This window comes from Micrasema longulum, unplaced genomic scaffold, assembly GCF_059751315.1.
Source record: "Micrasema longulum isolate JH-2025_06_02 unplaced genomic scaffold, ASM5975131v1 h1tg000244l, whole genome shotgun sequence".
NCBI lineage: Eukaryota > Metazoa > Arthropoda > Insecta > Trichoptera > Brachycentridae > Micrasema > Micrasema longulum.
The window spans coordinates 802,493-826,968 of NW_028277449.1; the positions used below are offsets into that span (position 1 = coordinate 802,493).

General features: G+C 32.7%; 1 protein-coding gene across 1 annotated transcript; it reads right to left on the minus strand.

The window, feature by feature from the left end:
• Positions 1-285: 285 nt before the first annotated feature.
• LOC148283376 (transmembrane protease serine 9-like) lies at positions 286-23,353 on the minus strand. Its single transcript, XM_088223634.1, has 10 exons — positions 23,238-23,353; positions 20,409-20,574; positions 18,952-19,195; positions 15,479-15,625; positions 13,432-13,566; positions 5,624-5,753; positions 4,464-4,629; positions 3,010-3,256; positions 1,758-1,901; positions 286-427 (listed from the first exon to the last, which is right to left on the minus strand). Exons 1-10 carry the CDS (start codon positions 23,284-23,286, stop codon positions 287-289), a joined length of 1,569 nt encoding a protein of 522 aa, XP_088079760.1. The 5' UTR covers positions 23,287-23,353; the 3' UTR covers position 286.
• Positions 23,354-24,476: the final 1,123 nt, after the last annotated feature.

Sequence of the window (24,476 nt, forward strand, 5' to 3'; positions counted from 1 at the left end):
AGAGTATCTTCTTGCCAACTCAAAAACAGAAAATTCAAACAAATTTTTCAAAATATACACTTATTATTTTAATGTAGAAATTTGCTTTCAAATTAAAGCTGTTTTTACGTGGGCAGATAAAGCTTGTACATATACTTTTATTAATAAAATTTTACTAATGGAAGAAATTTCTTTATTGATTTGGGTAATTTTGTACAAAAAATCGCTAAAATAAACCAATTATTATTGATTATAAGAGATAATTTTTAAATGTTTTATTAAATAAAATAAAAATCTGGAGTCTGATTTAAACCATGTTGTCCTTGATCCACCCAGTAAATGAGCTGACTCTGGTGTATACATCAGGCATGGCTCTTGCGCAAGGACTGCCCCAGGATACGATTCCTACGAGCAAATTTCCATACACAAGTGGACCACCGGAGTCTCCCTGAAACAAAAATAAATTGTTACATTAACACTCTTACGACGGCCGGCTACAATGCCAGTCTGATAAAAACGACCCTTCACTCCGGATGGCCACATTAACAGCTCCGACGAATTGTCCTTGTTCACGTCACAAGTTTTCATAGGACACAAGGCTTGATATATCTTTCTTTTTTGTTTAAATGATGAAGTTGTACTTTTTTAATCTTCGAATAGACATTTTCAAATCGGATTCGGAAAGAAAAAATTGTGTAAATATGTTGCATTTTAACACAAAACATATTAATCCTTATTACGCGAAGAATAATTATATGAATGAATTTGATGCCAATACGATAATAAATCTGTTTTACTGTATAAGAAAGAGCTTGAAAATAGAACATATAACCAGGAAGACAGAGACGCTGTTCTATGGCCAATGTTTGTCTCTTCACACGCGACGTCGCGCGCCAGGTCCGAGCGACGGACAAGGAGAGAAGCGTTTTGGTTGTGTTCGGTGACACACGTTCTTTAGACAAAAACTTGATTTAATTTAATTGTTACGATTTAATATTGAGCAATTTATGTGGAACCTACTAGGCAGTCGACATAACCCGACGTTTAGTAGTCAACAAACACGACCATAAGTCATGAATTTTTAAACTACGATTTTTTTACTAAAAACATTAAATTTGTTAAAACTTAACGATAGAAGAAAAATTATAGACATTTTAAATTTATTCAAAATTGTAAATTCAATATGGGATTGCCCTGAATTCTCATCTCTCATCCACTTTAGGGTGCCTGAAAGAATTACTTGACAAGTGCCACCATTTTGTAGCAACAATTCAAGGATGCTTGTAATGCCGTATTAAATAGACTTCATGAACTCGGCAATAGTTATTCCCACGTATCTGATATATTTAGTGTAGGGTATTGTTCCTATAGAACAAACCTTTTGAACTTTTTCAAAGATGGTGAATGGTAATTATATTTATTTATTCATGCATTTCATAATATATGTATTTACAGTTTTTTGTTCACTTTGCCTAGCTGTGTGAAACAGTACTTATGATTTTCTAGTTGTTTTACTGTAGAATGTTTTATTATTTAAACTTTTTACTGAATATGCTGTATAATTTTTAGATTACTTTTTTAAATATAAATTTGTATAATTTTTGGTTTATTTTTTTAAAAATAAATCTTGGGTATAAGGAAATTCATGTTTAAAAAAAATATATATACATTAAACCAAATATGTTAATATTATGAATGTTTGTAAAAGGCAGATTTGCTGTTTATGTTTATAAAATAAAATAAAAATAAAATTATAAAGAGGATTTTTTTATACTCACGTGACAAGCTCCTTCTCCCTCCTTAGTAAGGGTACAGATCATTGATCCTACAACGGAGTTACTAGTCCACATATCCTTGCATTTTTGATGCGAAAGAGTTTTCAAAGGAAGAACTTGAAGCCTTTCTGCCACATCTCCTGGATACTAAACCAAAAAAAGTCCTTTTTTTATTTTTAATTCTTATGATAGCTCATATTACAATTATTAAAAACCATAGAATTTGGAATAGTCCAGAAACCGCATACGCACATCAAACAGAAGGCGACTGAACTACTCATAAATGAGTAGGTTTACGTTTTGACCCATTAGTTTCTTTGTAGACATCGCTCAGTGCGCAACTCCTGATTTGAATTCAACTATGCCGTGTTGTGTCCTTTTAAAGTGCAGAAATACTGCTAGGATCTTGAAGAAACAGGATGCAAACACATTTCCAGTGTAATTGGCAAATGAATGTGTATGTAACAAATGCATTACTAAAAATTGAATTATTTTTCCATCTGTCAGATTGTCGAAGAAACTAAATGTACATTTCGTTAGTGTTGCCAGGGTAGTAAATTTGTTTACCCTACTTTGCTCATCTAATGAGAGAACTAATGAAAATTGAATCTCGGATTAAACAACTCTTTAGTGGATATTTGACCGACATTATCTTTAAAACATAAAAAAATATTTGACATAATATAAAAAAATATCCGTTTTATGTAAAATAAAATTTGTTTTATACTTTAAGCTTAAAGTTCATTAATTCAATAACTCTTATTAAATGACCCTTTACTTATCTACTCTGTTGTGTCAATCAATATTTTCACGCGCACAAAAAAATTTTAGAGAAATAAACAGATTGCTTTTTTTTACCTCACATTGTGTTGTGGACACAGTCCGATGTATTCAAATATGATTCTACGCTCCCTTCTGGACTATTCTTAATTCTATGATATAAACTAGTGGTTGCACTTACTTTAATTACACATCAATTACACCATTTCACAGTGAACATAATATTTATTTTTAAATTAATTCATACTCTTTTCATGATATTCATATGCATGCATTCAGGCATCTCTTCATGCATTTTTAAGACTTTTTAATACAATGCAATTTTAGGATCCTGTTTTTTAAATGGCAGATTTTTCTACACTTTTTTAATTTAAGTTTAAACACAAAAAAATTAATGGATCCAAAACAAAACCGTTATATAAAATCCAACAGAATACCTGAAACAGCACTAAAAGCTTTTAAAAAAATAACTTACGCTTGTGCGCCCCCATCCAGATAAAGTAACATCAGCATCACCAGTGATTTCGCTTTCTCCAATGGAAATTGGTGACACTAGTTCAGAGAATTGTATTTCTCCCTTGACTACCATAATTGCGATATCATTAGCAAACTCCCAGCCATTGTAGTCAGCGTGAACTATGACACTTTCGATGTCATAATTTGTTCCTCCAGAGTTCAGCAAATTTGTTCCAGTTGTCACAGATAAAGAAGATAAACTTTGACTGTAAAGAAACATAGTTTTTTGTAAGCAATATATTTTTGTAAGTAATATATTTTCGGGTCAATGCCAAAGACGCGAATGTGCGAAAACATCATATGGGATATTGAGGTTTGAAGTTTAGAATTGGTGTCATAAATCTGTTTATATTTTTTATTTATTTATATATATACGCCCGATGGGCATTTTTAAAGACATATTTGTGCATAGAAAATTATTATAAAGGAAAATTGAAATAGTATATAGTAGACTTGGTGGGAGTGGAAGCGGGAGAGAGGTGTCTTTAATTGAATTTGATTCAGAGATCGTTAGAAAGAAGACCACTTGTTATTAAAGAAATCAAAACTGGCATGTTCGTTGGCAGACCTAAGAATTCTATGCATAGGGGAATAAAAACCATAGTTAGTTCTATGGTTATCGGTATGAAAGAGTAAGTTTTGTCTGAGGTTTCTAGTTGGGATATTTAATTGTATTGAGCTCAGTAGTTCAGGCGCAGGAGTTGATAATTTTAAATAGGACTAGAAGGTCGGATTTATTTTGACGGTCTTGAAGAGAAAATATATTTAAGCTAGTTTCCAACTCATTATGCGTATATTGGTCTTTGAATAAGCTCAACCAAGTAAGTATCATAACTATTTATTTATTAATATACACGGCACGTAGTAAAAAAAACATTATAATAGTGAGTTATTTACAACTCATTTTTTTTTTAGAAATAACCCGCTAAGCCTCTTTTATGAGGCATGTCAGCAGGTGCAATAGAGGGGATATGGAAGGAAATAATAAAAAAATACACCACAACACCCAGATCAATTAAAAAAAATAACCATCGTGAATTTTTTTCATGCAACTGGCGGGAATCGAACCCGTGACGCCAGTTTCACAGTTGGCGTCTAACCAACTGCGCCGCGGCGCCTGTCGCCATTAAAATATTCGGGTAAATTAAAAGAACGTCAATATTTATTTTCTTTTGATAAAAAAAAATGTGTTTATAAACTATACTGTATGTTAAAAATTGAGTTAAGTCTCGTGGTAAGGTAAGGTCATAGGTTCAAACCTCGCTCTACCGCAAAACTGCTTTCCCATTTTCTTACATTTACTACCAAACGAAAATTGCCCCAAAATTAAAATATTTGTGTAAATTACAAGAAACACAAATATCTTTCTTAAAAAAGAAATATTGATTTTCATTATTTTGTAAAAAGCCTTACTCAGAAACGCAATGAGCCGCAGTCACAATAGTTTTCTTGCTCAGGATAGATCCAGAGCAAGCGAAGAAATTGTCGGCTCTGAGGATGACCTGATGAGGAGCAGCTCCAACTTTAGCGTCACTTCCTCCTACAACTCTCCAGCTTCCGTTGTCAACACTGGGCGCTCCTAATGGAAAAATATCAAGGTATATCTTCCAAACAGAGAATCCGGGAAACTGTACAGTAGTATATTGTGTCTGTTTTACTACTAAAGTGGGGCGTTTAATCGATTTTTAGTGAGACGTAAGCTATCTCATCAGCGCCCCTCATAACAATTGCTGAACACCCAAACCATGCTTCCTTCCTCCCGAAATTTTAATAAAATATTTGAACGGTACAAGATATAAAGGATAGATATGAATTTTTATTAGTTTTAAACTTATAATAGCATCTAACGACAGATCACATTATTTACATTTCTGTTTAATAAAATTTGACACAAAGGCCGTACTTTCCAAGATATCTGAACATGAAACAATATTTGGAAATAAAACGTAATGTAATATTGATGAAAACCATCTTAAAGTTTTGTTGTAAAAAAAATGACAATTTAAATTGTTTGTTTATTTCCCCTAGGTGTTCCAAAATACCCTATTTTCCCCTATACGGATCAGAAAATGGTACAAGATCTTGCGCAAGATAATATGCAGTATTTAGATACTAGCACCATAATTAATTATTATACTAGTACCACAATTCTTGGGAGAAATCCTGTAGCACAATCACAAATATCTATTGACGTGACGACATTAATATTGGCGCAAACATGTAGATCTTAATAACTCCATAAAGAGTAAAATCCAGCCAATCTATAAACATTTGGGCATACTTAAATATTGTGATAGTTAAATCAGTATAAAAACTGGTATGAAAAGCAGTATAAAAATTGAAAGGTATTTTCAAGTAGATAAAAGGTTTCAGCTCTTTTACTTCATAAAAGTCAACAGATGGAAGAGTTGAAGAAACGTGGATGTGCAAATTTAGGCGAAATGGCGAATAGTACAAAGTATGTGAAATGGCCACTTAATCACGCCAATGACAGGTTAAAATCTCTGTTAACGCCTAGACTTCCATAATTCCTTCTCAAAATATTTTAGACAGATTAAATGTTTTTTTCTTACCATTGCAAAAAGTGAAGAACACTGCAATTAATGCAAAAATCAAATGCGTCATTTTTAATATTTTGAATTTCGTACAAGTGGTTTTGATTTCAAAATTACTTATGTTTTGATTATAATTAAAACCTGGTATTTATACCGATTTCTTAAAAGGATTCTGATTAACTCACAAAGAAAAGAATCCAAGATTAGAATTTGTGTTTCATGTTTGATTTTGGAGTTCAAATGATAACATGTGTACCCACCAGATTTTTTAAATTATCAGATATAGTTCATTAACGTATCCGATAAAAATGTATGGCGGTTTTGGCAAATCAGTTACCTATTTAGCTACTGTCAATAAACTAAATATTTTCAATGCTAAGGTCACATTGAGGTACAAATATATATTTTTTTAAGCAAATACATTATTTTGCAGTTTTTTTTTTAATGTAGGTTAAGTGTGAATAATCGATGCAATTTATAATAACCTGCTGACGAGTTGTATGTATACAACTTAGCAGGACTTTAATTTAAGACTATTTTGTAATTATTTTTGAAAAATATTTTTTTTTTAAATGTGAGTTAAGTAATTGAAAAACTAAATGTTTCGTTAATTCGCCAAAAGCCTAGTAAAATCGCCCAGATCACACGTAAGAAATCTCCATATAAATTACAGGACCTCGACTCACATGTTTTATACGTGTATGATTCATATCATTAATTGTAGTGCTTTCACACTTATAGATAACGCAGACAGGGTATAGTCTAAGCTTATAACCGAGTTACACAGTTTAAACCCGCGCTGTGTAGGCCGGATAAATCATATCGAATCGGTGCAACATCGTTTGCTAAGAAAAGTAGCATAGATGATTGGCCTTGAGAGGGGAGACTACACTTACGGAGAATTGGAGTCAATGTTAAAAATCTCAAGTATACAAAAACGTAGAAATAACATTGACTCCATATTTATGTTTAATTTTCTGAATGGCTTAATTGATGTACCATCGTTACTGGAACAAGTGGCATTCAATGTTCCAATCCACCGGTTGCGAAATAATAATGTGCTGTTCCTCGATCAACACAGCACAAACTATGGCTTGCATGCACCAATGTCCCGATTGTGTCGTATTGTAAACTCAAGACAAGATCTGGACTTTTTTGGTGTAAGTCTTTATGGTTTTGAAAATTCACTAAGATAGACCAAATCTTGTCTTGAGGTATTAATTTTTTTTTGTCCTAGCTTCAATTTTATTTAGTGGTATTCTATTTTATTGGTGCCTGTATATATTATAAGAAATTGTATTAACTATTGTTAGAATGGACTGCATAAGTTCGTCAAATAAATAATAATAAATAAATAAATAAATCAGCCAATAATTGGCCGAAACTTTGGCTCAGCTGAAACCTGTGGTCGGGACGTGTAGGTCATGTAGAATCGTCACTTCCCGAGTAGAGCCATTTTTTATTGATGATCAACATGGGTTCAGGAAAAGCCGCTCGGTTGAAACCAATCTGATGGTTTTGACGAACTACGTCACGGAAGCTCTGGATGCAGAACATCAGGTAGACTGTTCATATAATGACATCGCCAAGGCCTTTGATACTGTCAATCATGATGTTTTCCAAAATAAGTTTTTGGAATATTTCTACATGAGAGTGCGGGTATTATCCTTGGCTCTACCCGACTGAGTTTCTCCAGGGTACGCTTGGCTATAACAGTTTAGAGACTAGAATGAATGTGTATTTGACTACACTTTTTATCGATTGTTGCGCGGTATGATCGATAATTCTGAGAGTATGATGAGCATTGGTTTGTATGTTCCTGATAATTAACTAAGACAGCGTCAGCATAGATTGTTTCATATTCAGATATACAGGACCACACTGCCGTTGGAAGGGCTACCGCTATGCTGAACAACATCGCTCTGTGTATTGGATCTGTTCCATGTATCCGAAGGGGTTTTCTGGAGCAGGATTATTATTATAATGGATAAGTCATATAGCGCCATTTTCGTAATATAACACCTCAAGGGCGCTTTACAAAGTGATTTTATAAAGATATAAATTTAATTTTAACTTTTTAATAAAAAAAATGTACTTTGTCACCACATGCTGAGAATCTATTCAAATGATTTAGAGAACAAGTGGGTTTTTAGTTTCTTCCAAAACATCACTTCACTCTCATAGTTTTGGACTTCTGCTGGGAGAGCATTCCATGTCGTAGAGTCTGTGACCGCAAATGCGCGTTCGCCAAATTTAGTGCGCTGTTTGCATAGAGGTATAATAACTTTTCCTTTCGACGTTGATGTAGCTGATCAAAGCGTAAAACGCCTGTCAGCTAGTTCATCTGGAATGCAGAGTTCCCTTAGATATTCTGGAGCAGAGTTGTGCAGTGACTTATACATAAGCCAACAGAGTTCGTATTCCACCCTCTGTGGTAAACTTAGCCAGTGTAGTTCCCGAAGTAGTGAAGTGATATGACTGAACTTAGAGATTCCAAAAATAAGTCTCGCTGCGGCATTCAATACAGACTGTAAGCGAGTCATTTACTACTACTTTGACATGAGTTTCTTTGACGTATTCTTTTCTTTTTTATAATATGTACGTATTGAATATATGTTTGTAATGAACATGTTATATTTAAAATAAATTAATTGAATTGAATCATGCTCGGCTATATTAGGGTGTGTCATATGGCTCGTGACTCTTGAATTCTTGTGAGTTCTTAAAACTTTTATGTTTACATTTTTGTCATTCCTTTATAGTTAATAAATTAAAGTTCCTAAAATGTACTCTGAAGAAGTGTTACATATAATTTATCATCATCATCATTTCCTTTCCGCACCTAATGGTGCATAGGGCACTGTATCGGTACACCAATCGCAGCTTATCTTGATCGATTTTGTTACATGAAGGTAAGATGATTAGTCTCACGCTTCAGGTACCAGTCCAGGGACTATGAAAAATTCTAGTGCGAAAAACCCTTTAAATAGATATTTCATATCAACCATGTCGGGAATCGAACCCGAGACCTCTCGCATGGCAGGCTACGCTCTGACCATTACACCACGAGGCCGACTACAAATAAGTCATACAATTGCATAACGTAACAACGAACAATTAAATCGACGCTTTTTATTTCAGTGAACTAATACAGCTTTTACTACCGTCACGCCATTTCCCCGTAGGGGTAGGCAGAGAAAAAGGACCACCACACACGTCTATCCTGGCATACATTTCTAGATTCTTCCACATTGCATCTTGTCATACATGCCCTTCGTTTCTGCCTACTTTTGACATGACCAGACGTCGTCCTTGGTCGTCCTCGTCTCAAGTTACCGATCATTTACGCCATATATACTTGTTTTATCATTCTTTCGTTGTCCATTCGTTCTACATGACCAACCATCTCAGAGACCTTCCTTATTTTATAAAATAAACCTGACTCACGACACACGCTCTTGCCTGATTTCATCATTCGTAATCCTGTCATACATTGATTTCCCACACGTTTGCAGTTTGAATTCCGACCGCTTTCATCCTTCCTCTGCCCATTCCATGTTTCACTTACAAACATAAGTGTTATGACCAACATTCCGTTGTGCTCTGCCAGTTTAGCTAGATTGACATATTCTTATTAGCAATTACTGTGCTTAGTGCGCCTTTTATTTTGTTGCCCGCATTCAATCTCCTTTGAAAATCTTTTTCTACTCTTCCATCTCTTAAAAACATGCTCCCCAGATATATAAATTCTTCTAGTTGTTCACAGACATTCGTTGTTTACATTTATTACGTAGTCAGTAACCTCACTTCCCTTTCAAATACCATCACTTTTGACTTACTTTCATTCATCGCCAATTCGCTCTCTCCAGGCATACATCATACATTCTAGAGACTATTTGTTGCAAATCATTCATTCCGTAAATGAAATGAAATTAAATTAAAATGTAAAGTAAATTGCTATTCTTTAATTTTAATTGTATTATTTTACGCTATTTTCTTACTTTAAAAAAATCTTAAATTTATTTTTTATGTTTATTATTTTATACGTATACAGCATTATGTCTGTACCCTTTTTTAAAAAAAACTAATGTCTGAGCACTCAATGACAAACTATAATTGAATATTTTTCTGGACAAAATATATTTTAATACTTTGTTTTCTTTATAATGTGTTAATATTGTAATAATGTGTATATTTTATTGAATAAAGACTCTATAAAAAAAAAATTAAAATGTATGTTATTCAACACTTATTTAATAAACTCGTCACTTTGAACTTATTTAAATAAGTTACGGTTTCAGCCGAAACTAGAATAGAAGCTGAAATTCAGTTTCGGCTAATAATATAGTTTTGATCGGTCACTATATACGGTTTTTCATGGCCAGATCGCGAAACTTTTTTTCAAAAAGTCATTTAAAAAAAAATCTTGATCCAAAATGTAGTAAATCCTCAGAGTAATAATGCGTAATAATGCTAGAGAGGAGCCCAAACGTAGGAAAACCATCCTATGACTATTGGGTATTAAGTTAGCTACAGTTTGCAGCAAAACAATAGGCCGTACTCTGGTCGAGAATGGCCAAATGGATATTAATTTGCATTGTAATTACTTTTAAATATGTACCTGTGTATTTATCATTGCAGGGTTATTCCAATCTATTTTTCTTTAATTTGCCTATATTTATTTTATAAAACTAAAAATATGTGTTTGTGTTTATTTTTTTATTTATTTCATTCACAATATATTTATGTTATATTTATTGAGACAAATCCTAACTCCATTGAACCAAAGTCCTATGTTGAGTTTGTTTGTTTATCCGTTACATCTCCGAAACGGCGAGTCGTAGCGACCTGAAATTTGGACACGTCATTTTAGATGCGATTGCAAGGTTAACTTTGCTATTTTCGAGTAAAATTTTGATTGACCTCTACTCAATAAAAACTCAAACTTTGTATGCGGTACAAACACCTGGACATATTGAAAAGATTGTTGATCAATTTATCTCATTCATTTATATATTTTTTTCTTTATCTACTTATTTATCCTTCACGTTGCAACCCTTGGGGAGTCTTAGCTTCCTCTAAGAAACGTCTTCATCTTGTCATGTCTCTGGCTGCCACATTCCAGGTTTGAGGTCCCAGACCCCGAAATTCTGTCACGACATCATCCAACCATCACAGTTTTGTTCTGCCAACACTTGGGGTCTTTAAGAGGAATTGAGATCTCGCTTTTCTTCAAACAAACGTATTCTCGTATTTTCTCCCTGGATCGCATCGCTAGAGCAATGTTTCTTTTTACACACAATAGAAATGCGTTTTCTATTTATATATTATTGTTTTCAACGAGAGCGAAGACCATCCAAAAAACCCCTAAAGCGCCTAATTTTAGTTGCTATATTCGGACGTACGGTAAAACGTATACGATAACTATTTTAGTAAATACTAAAACGCGCCAACACAGTAAATTTCAGATTAGGTATATAAATGCCCTTATATATAAAGATTACATAGAGGGTAATCTTTATATATAAGGGCATTTATATATGCGATAAAAACGAGCATAGAATTTAAATTTCGAAGGTAAAAGTATTTAAATGATTAGGGTAATCCAATTTCATTCTGAGTAAGAAATAATTAATTTGCCAAGTAAATATCTGTGTGACACTCGGTGCAATGTGAAACAGGGTGTGTTCAAAAATTGCAATTGTATGCGTTAGAAGTCTGGAATCATTTTGACGAAAAAATTTTCCGCACGCGCGGTTGATGTCCCCTTACAGCAATTTCTTCTAAACCGTTAGATTATGAGAAAATCAGTGCCATATGAACATATTGTAGGTATATTATAATATTTTCATAACAAAACAAAATATTGAAAAACATATATATTTTTAAAGAAATACAAATGGACTTAATATCTACACGATACTATGAACAGAGGAGGGGGTAAAAAGGGAAGGAAAGAGGGAGGAGAAAGGAAAAACTAAAATATTCAGGAAGTGACATTTCAGACGTGCTTTGAATGTAAATAAATACATTAGAGCGTTTCTGACATTAGAGGGTAGATTTTTTAGAAAAGAAAAGAAAAGAAAAGAAAAGAAAAGAAAAGAAAAATAAAAGAAAACCCAAATTAACATATGCTGAAATTACGAAAATATAATTTATTTGCAGTATGCATTTATTATTTATTTTAATTATTATTATGTTTTTTTTATTTTTTTTAATGTGTCTATCTGCTTCTTCCATGCTAATCCAAGACCTCAAACCGATTTCCGAGATGCGGGAAAATATAGACAGAATGGTGAATGCGATAGGAATTTAAATCTTAAAACTAAAAAAGACAATGGGAAACGAAACACATTCATTTCTATATATACGTTTCCGAATCAGTGAAGTCTGACGATTGGAGAATTTAATGTATACATTATAAAAATATGTTATTATTATTATTTTTATGAATAACTTACATAGCGCCATTTTCGTAATATAATACCTCAAGGGCTCTTGACAAAGTGATTATATAAATAAATATTTTTTTTTTTTTTTTTAAAACAAAAAAGAAATATTTGCGTTCTTATGATTTACCCAAATATTTAATTTTGAGGGCCATTTTCAACGAGTTGTAAATAACTCACTATTAGAAAATGGAATCAAGTTGGGATAGAGTGGGATTCGAACCGCGGACCCTCGGTCCGTGAGTCCGAGACCACAGGACCACAACCCGATTGGTTTAATTGGTAATTTAAAAAAAACAAAGAAATTTATCACCACATGCTAAGGATTTATTCAAATGATTTAGAGAACAAGTGGGTTTTAAGTTTACTCCGATACATCACTTCACTCTCACAGGCTGGGAGAGCAATACATGCCGTAGGGCCTGCGACCACAAATGCGCGTTCGCCGAATTTAGTGCGCTGTTTGTGTAGAGGTATATATTTTTTTCTCTCGACGTAGATGTAGCTGATATAAGCGTAAGACGTCTGTCAGCTAGGTCATCTGGAATGCAGAGTTGCCTTAGATATTCTGGAGCAGAGTTGTGCAGTGACTTATACATAAGCCAACAGTTTGTATTCCACCCTCTGTGGAAAACATAGCCAGTGTAATTCCCGAAGTAGGGAGAGTGATAGGACTGAACTTCCAAAAATTCCAAAAATAATTAATTTAATGGGCCATTAGGCGAGTCCTTTTATTCATTGCTAGGAAGTTATTCCTTTAAAAAATATTGATTGTCCATCTAAAAAAAAGCCACAATATATTATATTATATATTATAAGGGCGGGCATTTTGCCTTAAGGCAATTTCTTCCTACCCACTCTAAGTTTAGTTTGAGAAAATTACAAGTACATAGACATATTCTATGGAATTATACTGAATCTTATAATTTTTATACAAAATTAAAAACAAAAATTAACTTTAAAAAAAAGTTAACTTTATACTGTGAAGAGAGGAGAGGAGATGGGATGGGAAGGAAAAAAGAAAGAGAAAGGAACAACTCAAATATTTGGAGAGTGACATTTAAATGTAAATAAAGAAGGGGCGGGGCATCTCTAACATAAGTGGGTAAATTATTCCACAATCGAGCAGCTACAACTGTGAAATGTGATATTGTAACATGTAATAAAAAAAATTAACATTTTCAGGCACAATTTTATTTTAAAAAAATGTTTTTACAACCATTAAAGAAAATTATAAATAACACAATAAGCTATTTTTTGACTATATATTTTGATATTTATAAAAAAAATATATATTCATGTTTAAAGTTAAGTAAGAATCTATTTAATTTAAAGTAGTAAACGTAAAAATATTTATTCATGTGGCAGGATTTAAACCATGTTGTCTTCAATCCATCCAGCGAATGAGCTGACTTTAGTGTATACATCTGGCATGGCATTGGCACAAGGGTTGCCCCAGGATACTATTCCTGCAAGTTTTTTGTCGTAGACTAAGGAGCCGCCAGAATCACCCTGTGAAAAAAAAACATTCAAAATAATTATGCTTACAATACGTAAAAACTTAATGGTGCTTTAAATTTTTAAATAAAACGTATAAAACTGCGTCAAATTATTTATTCATGGCCTTTATTTCTCAGAACGAATATTTAGGAATTGCTGAAAATTACCCAAAAATTTCAATATGTGAATAAATTTAAGAAAAAAATATTTTTAACTTTTTATTAATCTTCCCGAGTCCAAGCGTGAAAAAAATTCCCGAGTTCCCAGAAATACCTCAGCCAAAATGCTATAAATACAACGTTAATAAAATGGAATGTTTCATTAAAACTGTCACGGTAGTGTTTATAAAACTTTTTGATGATATTTCAAGTTTGCTGCGGAATTCATACTTTTTTCCATAAAATACTGTTGCGAGGGTATACTATTTGACATCACGCTGCTCTCGCTGTTACACGTAGAACAGCACTGATCTAAAGATCCCGCTACACGTTAGCGTGACAGTACAGCGGGGAATTGAAAGGGGGAATGCATGTCAAATGTAAAGCAGTAAACCCGGATTTTTGTGGTTATGGCTGGAAATAAGCGATCAAATAGGAAGAAGAACACGTGCGAACTGACCAATATATCAAAGATTATTCAACTCGTTACTTTAGTTCGTCTTTGTCCAACAGACCATTTTTACGAAATTCAGAGAAGTGTTTTGAGAAAGCCTTTATTAATACAATTAAAATGAAATCAATGACTTTTTAAAATTGTTTAAGGGGGTTTTAAAACGAATTTTTTCTCAAGTTTTTCTCAATCATTATTTATGCATATTTCGAAAAAATCACTTTAAAGCTCTATTTCAGCAGATTTGCGTTTTAGTCTATTGGATAAAAACGAACTGAAGCGACGAACTGTAGAGCGATGAACTGTAATGTTTTCCATTTGCACGGGGAAGAAGTAATGACACGTGTGAATTAGTATTAAAAGAATTCGACAGAAAAATATTTTAATAACTTTGATAAATTCTTAACACTATGAGGTAGGATTAAGCAAAAATAAAATTGTATGATGAATAGAAAAAAATATTGAAAGAATATGCTCCTGCGGTGTTATTTTGAACCGCTCTCACGCTCTCTGAAATACGCGAGATAAATGGTTTTTCTACGGCCGCGAGAGCGTTTGGAATACCAGCCCTGGGGTGCTATTCTGAACCGTTATCGTGCCACGAGAAAACAGTTTTTCTTGTGTATTTTGTATGTAAATACGTGAGATAATACAGCCGCGAGAACGTTTGAAATACCACCCCTGTAGCTCAATCAGAAATAACTATCGACGTGCTTAAAAATATGCTAAGCATTTGAGCGATCACAGTGAACAATAATGAACATGCTTAAGTTATCGAAGTCACAAGTCAACGCGTGTGTAATCTTTAAATCAACGCTCGTGTTGGTTTGTTTTTTGTTTTCCTCGTAAATAAATACAGTTCATTGGCAAAAAATCGACGTTAACTACAAAAAATAATATAATATATTGCATTAGCAAAATAGTAAGTAGTATCAAATACAAAAAAAAAAAAAACTACCATGGCGACTGCTTTTATTGACATTTGGCTTGATAATCGCCGGCTAAATGCAATAAATAGCTTGATAAATAAAAATAGCAGTTTTGGAATATTTTCCATATTTACACAGGTGAAATTCAAATATGCGATTGCGTAGCAGGATTACACGTCGCGAAACGTAAATATTTCGACATTTAATATAAGGTGTTCACGGATGTTGCATTGTGATAGCGAATACGATAAACAACCAAGGTGAGAAATTGTTATCACGTCGCTTATTAGCAAGTCAATAGTTATTCGTGATTCAGCTACTGGGGTATTTAGGGGCCCCTTAGGCCCGGATGAGTTAAGAAAAATAAGGTTATTTTGAAAACTTACATGACAAGCTCCTTCTCCTCGAACAGTGAGGGTACAAATCTGAGATTCATAGACGGGATTATTGATTCCCCACATGTCCTTGCATTTCTGAAGTAAAATTGTCTTAAGAGGAAGTGTTTGCAGTTTTTCTGCAACGGTGCCTGGATACTAGAAAATAAACAAATATAAATATAATTTAAATGTCCACCCGAATCTCAGTAAGTTTGATCACAACATGAAGCAAAAAACTTTTCATTTAAGACCTAAGTTTATTGCAGACGGCTATAAACACTTTTTTATTTTATTTGGTTTCGGATGAGCACGTGCTCCTGTAACAAGCTATAGCCTATAGTTAAACATATATCCCACATATTATTTTTTTCATAAAATTATCTTTTTTATGATTCTTTCTTTTGGAAAGGTATTGTATTTGCAAATTTGTGTTAAGCTCGCGTTACATAGATCAGAAAATGATACAAATTCTAAACTTGTTGCAACAGAGCGGGAAAACATTTTTGAGGAGGGAGTATGGAAGTCTAGGCATTTACAGGAGTTATAAACTGTCATTGGCTTGTTTAAGTGGCCACATCCACATCCACATTTCCTCAACTCTTCCATCTGTTGATTTTCGTGAAGTAAAAGAGCTGAAACCTTTCTCATGTGGGTGAGATTCATCCGGCTGAACCAATTCACCTACTAGGCAACGCCTGAAAACAATTTTCCAATTTCCTTTTACCAGTTAGTTAATTCAACAATGTTTTGAGTGTGTCCAACTGTTTGCAGACAGGCGGGGTTTTCCCCCTTCCCTAGGGAATCAAACTTAGGTTTGAATGGCTCTAAATGACAAACAATTGAACATACGCAAAACATTGTTACATAACATAATTTTAAAAAGAAGTAAGGAAAATGAAATGAATACTCGTAAAACAATAAAAAGTGACAAAAGGAGAGACTTTCAATGCGTATGATTATACTCTGACGTATGAGACATATTTTATTTATTTATTTTATTTATTTTATTTATTTTATTTATTTTATTTATTTTATTTATTTTATTTATTTTATTTATTTTATTTATTTTATTTATTTTATTTATTTTATTTATTTTATTTATTTTATTTATTTTATTTATTTTATTTATTTTATTTATTTTATTTATTTTATTTATTTTATTTATTTTATTTATTTTATTTATTTTATTTATTTTATTTATTTTATTTATTTTATTTATTTTATTTATTTTATTTATTTTATTTATTTTATTTATTTTATTTATTTTATTTATTAGTTTATACATACAATGTTACAAAATGGCACAAAAAACACTCTGGCAAAATTCTGCTAGTACTAGGAGTAGGCTCAGTATATGAAGGGTCGGCAAGCCAGAAATATTAATACGCCTAATGTTGCAATCGGTTCCTATATGGGCAAATGCCTGTTCTAAGAAACCGATTTGTTGCGGCAAATATGGTTTACGAATATTTTTCCTATAAATAAAAAAACTATATTGCAGAAATAAAAAAAAAAAAACAGTTATAGCCCAAAAGAGAAGAAAAGAAAAAAAAAATAAGTTTACATTAAATGTAAAAATACAATTAAACACACAAATATAAAGCATACATACTTCGTACATACATATACACATACATACATATATACACACATATACATACATATACATATATATATACACACATTCATACACGATATATATGCACATGCGAAAATACAATAAATTTATATATGATTCAATGGGATAGCATAATATTTAGATTACTATCTTCAATAAATTCTCCGATTCCTTACTTCCAATGTCTGTCAACCAAATCTTTAAATTTCTTTTCAAAACTGATGGTTTATCAGATTTCCAAAAAGACGGTATCAGGTTGTATAGTTTAGGTCCGTTATATAAAAATGATTTTCGGAATACCGCTGTACGCTATTCCTAAATATTCTTTAATATAACATAATATTTATAACATAAATATGAAGTATATATTTATTACATAAATTAAAAGCTAACTTAGAAATTTCCATTGAAAGAGTTACTGAGATATTTGCAAAAAACTTTGAAAAAATAAAAGGGAAATATCACATACAACGAATACCGATGAAATATATGAAATGGATTAAGAATAATCAATTGTATTTTCAATTTTAATATGGATATTGTGGAAAAATGTTTTCATATATAACATTAAAAAAGAAATTTTTTAAAAATGTCACTAGAAAAACGCGACATGTTTGGCATTGATAGTTGTGACGCCACGATTCGTGACGATGTTCTAAGAAAAGTTGAATGGTCAGGAACAATGCTGAAAATAAATATGAATCGTGACGTATTAGGGGCGCGGCCAATACAATGACCGTTTTTGCCTGAATTCAAAATTACAAATTTGAAAGTTGCAAAAAAAATTTTTTACTCGAGAGTATTGTATTTCATAGACCCTTATAACTTAGAAAATGTTTTTAAAAAAAGTGGTATTTCACTATTGTAAGATTTCTAATTATGCTTCACCAACACCATAGAAAATGCTAAGGTTGCGGTGTCAAGTAGTATAATTGAATTCTGTTTTGGCAAGATTTAGAGAAGGTTTTGAATTAGGCTATTATTTAGGTAGGTAGGTTTTTATGTATAGTTTATTTTGGCTTCAATAAATCATTTTCCATTTTTGGTGGAGATTTCTAAGTTTGCTTTCAATACCTGTATGTATATTTATATTTAGTTGGCTATATTTAGTTTTATTTTATAACACTTCATTTTATATTTTTTTGATAGACAGACATAAAAGTATGGCTGCATTTTTGTTCATTTTGCAATTTATATAAGAAAATATTCCTTATACCTACATCAACTGAAAACATAAATAAACAATTTTGTCAACAATATTTTGAGTTTGTCCAAATTTTTGTAGACAAGGACTGGATTCAACTCCCTGGGGAGCTGTTTATATTAACATATTACAACAGAGATGAAAAACATTTAAGAAAAGCTAATACAGAAGTCTAGGCATCTACTAGGCTTATGACCTGTCAATGGCTGGTTTAAGTGGCCACTTTACACACTGTGTAACATTCACCATTCTGCCCATATTTGAACATCTATATTCCTTCAATTCTTTCATCTGTTGATGTTTCTGAAGTTAAAGAGCTGACGCGGGCAACAAAATAAATCATAGAAAAAAAGAGTTCATATCTTTATGTTGAATCCAGGAAAGTGCATGTTTTTTAAAAGAAGGAAAATTTTGAAAGTTTGAAATCAATGAAATATTATCAGTAAAAAAAGAATTAAAAATTTTTGGGCCTATAAAATATGCATGTCTCTGTGCGAGCCTCGTTTTACAGTATGGTATTTCTAACACACGATTCATTCTTTGACTTGATATATTTGAATTACTTGTAAATATATTTTTTTAATTTTGCAGTTTTACTCTTACCCACCAATGATTAGTACACAAAGTATTTTTAAAAACAACAAAAAATATTTTTCTTACGCTTGTGCGTCCCCATCCTGTGAGAGTTACATCCCCATTTTCAATTTCAGCCTCCTCGAGTGCGATAGGTGACACCAGGTCAGAGAATTGTATTTCTTCTTGTAAAATGATAATTCCAATATCATTAACTAGTTTCCAACTATCGTAGTCAGCGTGAGAAATAACTTTTTCTACTTTGTAAACCATCCCTCCTGAATTTAGAAGATTTGTTCCCACAGTCACGGTAAGAGAAGATGCTGGACGACTGGAATTACAAATGATAAACAAGAAAATTACATTTCTATCTTAATTGTCTATTTAAACGAGGGTTGATTGGTAAGATCCGAGGGTGATTCGTCCAAAAATTTGCGAGAGAAGATCGAACTTTCAGATTGGAAAAATCTTATTACAAGGTAGGTAATTGCATAAGTTTGTATTGGGGTTCGGTGGAAAAGTATATGATAGTAACGCAATTGCATCTCCAAAATTCGCGAACCAGCAAAACTTGCAAATTTGAGCGTCTACCTGCTATCTAGCGAGTGGCGCAATTATTTTTTGCTCTGCCTGCTCCGAAAGCTTTTGTGTCTTCTTTATCTCTAGCCTCTAGAACTCGCTTCTTATCAAAATATTATTATTATTAACATTTGTCATAATTAGAGATGAAAATAATCTCATAAATTTTATCATTAAATTATTAAGGACAATGTTTTTAAATATTATAGATATTACATAAAGCCGGCTGTACGGGTTATTCAATTTTTGGCTTTCATTTAATTAGCATTTCACGGTATTTCAAAAATCATGTAAGAAATCGATCACATCACAAAAATGGTTTATATAAATTGTTTACGGAAGAATCAAACTTGTATGCCCAAAATATATACCAGCTATTTACAAATAATAGCATTTGTATTTTCATTACATATTGTTGTCCAAATTACTAAAAAACTCTAACAATATAAGCCATTCTCCAATCGTGTTTAGATTAATTTAATATATAAAAGCAGATTGTAAAAAAAGAAGCATATATCATTTACTATGTTACTTTATTAATTATAAAAAAAATCTTCAATATTATATAAACTTTATGGAAAGTAAAATAAGGTTTTCTGTATGAAAAATAGAATATCCAAACATTATTTTTTTAAACATGTTCAATCACAGATTACCGAATTTTTCATTAAAATATGCACATCTTTGTGCATAAATTTTAACTTTACTTAATAGACATTCGGAGGTTAATTGTTTTTATTTTTTAAAATAAATATTTGCATACTCATGATTTACCCAAGTATTTAATTTTGAGGGCCATTTTCAATGAGCAGTAAATAACTTCCTATTAGAAAATGGGAATTAAGTTGAGGTAGAGTGGGATTCGAACCATGGACCTTTGAGCCGTGAGTCCGAGACACTAGCCACGGGACCACAACCTGATTCTGTTAACTTCCCATTGTAATCAGGGCCCAGGGGTTGTTTACCTGAAAATGCAATGAGCTGCCGTTACGACTGTTCTCTTGCTGATGATGGAGCCAGAGCAAGAAAAGGATCCTTCGTATCTGAGGACTATCTGATGAGGAGCAGCTCCAACTTCTGCTTCAGTTCCGCCGACTACTCTCCAGCTTCCTGAGTCAGCATTTGGGGCTCCTAACACATATTTAAAATGATAATAAATCATATACATACAGGTACATACCAATTCCCTCGATTCAAATCTACTTACTGAGGTGGGTAATTAGAAAATAAAATGTTGTAAATAAATAAACAAGTTTACAAATAAATTATCTTAAATGCCCATTTGAAAAAAAACAAATTTCTTAGAACAACCAAATGGAAAGAGACACATGGTGACACCAACACCACAAGAAAAAATGAAAGTAGGGATTTTAAGAAATCTAACGAATGAAAATAATATAAAATTAAAAAGTATATTGGCTTAGATAAATAATTGGAATTCATTATTATTATCATAAAACATTTTGTGTCCTGACAGATGAAGTATTCAGTTCTTAGTGTAAAATAGAAACAGAACTATAGATGAATGGTTTAGATTCAATGACTGCCCTCGGGTAAAAATTCTGACCAAGGAAATCAAGTGGACAGAAGTCCGCCTTGTTGTGTAGTGGTCGGCGTGTTCGTCTATCGTTCTTAAGGTCCTGGGTTCGATTCCTGGCAAGGTGGATGTAAAATATTGATTTTAAAGGTTTATAGAACAGCAATACTTTGTTGTTCTAGAACAGGTACCTGAAACATAAGACTGCTCACCTCATCTTCATATAACAGATGATCAAACTATGCTGGATTTGGTTTAGCAGGGCAGTGCCCTATGCACCACTGGGTACGGATAATGAGTGATAATGAGGCAGTTCAGCGCTACGGGAAATTTAATATAAAAAATGTTTTCTGACATGTGGAAAAAATTAGAGCATTTCATTAAAGCATGAAAAAATGGTTTAAATAAATATGAATTACTTTGAACAGTGTCACAAGTTCTAACGAATCAACCAATGATCGAGTTTAGTGATAGATTTCCGGTTTAAGGGAAGCCAATTCACCGATCAGCAGAACTCAATGAAGAAAACTTATTACGTCACAGGCGGAGTAATTTTAAAATTACAAAACATTAAAAAATCATAGCGCTTATAATACGATGCATTCATTTCTTTATTTTTTTAATTGGCTTAGTTTGATTTAGATAGTTTATTAACAAATAAAAATAAATTTGACCAACCATTGAACCTCCCCAATATTAGAAGTTATAACATTAAGTGTGTGATTTTCATTTGATTGACATTCATTAAAATGACTCGCCTGCAATCTGTATTGAATGCCGCAGTGAGACTTATTTTCGGAATCTCTAAGTTCAGTCATATCACTCCACTACTTCGGGAACTACACTGGCTACGTTTTCCACGGAGGGTCGAATACAAAATCTGTTGGCTTATGTATAAGTGACTGCACAACTCTGCCCCAGAATATCTAAGGGAACTATGCATTCCAGATGAACTAGCTGACAGGCGTCTTACGCTTAGATCAGCTACGTCTACAGCGAGAGGAAAAGTTATTATACCTCTACGCAAATAGCGCAATAAATACGCTAAACCGCATTTGCGGTTGCAGGCCCTATGGCATGGAATGCTCTCCTAGCAGAGGTGCGAGGCTGTGAAAGTAAAGTGATGTTTCGGAAAAAACTTAAAACCCACTTGTTCTCTAAATCATTTGAATAAATCCGTAGCATGTGACAACAAAATAAATTGTTTTAATTAAATTACAAATTTAAAAGCTTTAATTAAATTAATTTAACAATAGAATCACCATGTAAAGCGCCCTTGAGGTATTTTGTTAAGAAAATGGTGCTATATAAGTTATCCATAATAATAATAATAATAATAATAAGTGTAGTTTGATCACAATATCCAGATTATGTTAACACAGATAATTTATAGTTTATACAGATATTTCTCTATAATAATGGACAGAAGATTGAGAAAGTTGACAGGTTTAAATACTTGGTAGTTAACATAACTGAGGATAGAAACATGCACAAAGAGCTCGCAATCTGCCTAGGAATTGCTGGAGCAACTGTTAGCATGATTCGTGTTGTCTGGAACTCTAGTCTATACTCGGTCAAAACGAAATGCCAATTATTCAACTCTTGTATAATGCCAATACTCCTATATGGGTGTGAATCTTGGCACCTCACCAAAGCTCAAAACACCAAAATTCTGAGTTTTGAGAGTAAGTACTCAAGAAGAATATTAGGTATGAGGTGATTGGATTTTATAACTAATATTGAAGTCCGAGAATGGATGCAGCAGCTTCCTATAAGGAGCGGAGCATCTTGAGGATGCGGCGGTGGACCTGGCTTGAACACGTGCTGCGCATGCCTCAGGAGAACCTAAACCCAAGTTGCCTCTTCTTTAAGCCTGCGGACTCACGCTGTCCTGGAAGGCCGTCGATGACGATCTGTCGACTTTATTCGGCGAAACTAAGGGGCGCTGGATTGACGTGGGAAGAGGCGAAAATGCTGGCTGGCGATAGGGTCTCCTGGAGGCAACTGGTGATGTCCACACGCTCCACTTAGGAGCGAATGTGGAAAATAAGAAGAGTAAGTTTAAACAGTTGGTTTTGGGACTCACTATGATAACAATAACCGATTGATGACATAACAGTGAATGTTACACAGTACATAAACTGATCACTCAAACCAGCCAACAAGCAATCTTTGATAATGCAAGGACTCCCATTCCCTTTTCCGTCTCTATTGAGATATTGATTTTGAAAAAATAATAAATTAAAAATGTTCTTACCATTACAAAGAGCGAAGATCATAGCAAAACAACCAATACAGGCATTCATCTTAGTAGCTTTGAATTACTTATAAGTGATATTGATTTAAAATTATTTCTGTATGTTTTAGAAAATCAAATTTAAGTATTTATACTAATTTAATCTATGGGTTTGATTAAAGTACAAAGAAAATTAAGTCAAGATTAAATACTTTTGGGAGATCCTACTGATAACATGCATCTAGGCTGATTAATTATTATAAAGAATATTTGGCGGAGTTCAATGACTTTTAAATTGAAGTTCCTTACAGGTTTTGTGCATTACTTGACCCTGCATTGTGCTAAGGTTAATAAATAAATATTGATAGATAATTGAACATGCCTATCAGATAGTATCTGTCACATGACACTGAAAGTCGTAATTTAAACAAAAATACTATTTATTATGCACTGACCGATGCATAGAACATTAAAAATCTGAAAAACATCATAAAAACCTCCAAAACAAGCATGTCATTCATGAACTACAAAAGAAGAAGTAAATTGTTATGAGGCGCCGAGGCGATACTTTGAGATGTAATAAAACCAACTGGTCTAAGAAGTTTGAAAATTGTAGAACTGTTTTCAGGCGTTGCCCAGTATGTGAAATAATTCAATCAAATGAACCTCATTATAACAATAAAGGTTTCAAATTTTTAACTTTTATAAAATCAGCAGATGGAAAACGTAGAACTAATATTGACTCTATATATATCTGTACCTCAGAGGCAGACGGATGCAAATCTAAACGTCAAATGTTCAACACAAGCCTAAATAATCTACTTTCTCAGAGTGATTTTTAATAATTTATAACATTGATTTGTATTTTTGGTATCTCAATACATTGGTTCATTCATAATAAGACGTGCATTTCTTCAAAATCAATGGACATGGTCATAAACATGATATGAAAATCGAAATGTTATATCATCAAATTCTGGATTTGCATCCGTCTGTCTGAGGTACAGATATATTCGGCATACTAAATGGTATAATTGATGTGCCATCATTACTGGGACAGGTAAAATTTTATATTCCGACTCGTAGGTTGTAATGAAACAACAACATCGATCAGCATAGAACAAACTATGGCCTAAATTCTCCAATGACCCGTCTTTATTGTTGTATTGTTAACTGAAGACAATATCTGGACATTTTTGGTTGAAGTTTACAACGATTTAAAAGAGCACTAAATAAATAGCCCAGATCTTGTCTTGATGG

Excerpts from the sequence above, each read along its gene's own strand:
- LOC148283376 (XM_088223634.1), bottom strand. The coding sequence starts at position 23,286 with ATGAATGCCTGTATTGGTTGTTTTGCTATGATCTTCGCTCTTTGTAAT. Across the intron at positions 13,567-15,478 it reads GAGGAGAAGGAGCTTGTCAT|GGTGATTCTGGCGGCTCCTT; the intron begins GTAAGTTTTCAA and ends TTTTTTTCACAG. Across the intron at positions 1,902-3,009 it reads CTGGATGGGGGCGCACAAGC|TATCCAGGAGATGTGGCAGA; the intron begins GTAAGTTATTTT and ends TTTTTGGTTTAG.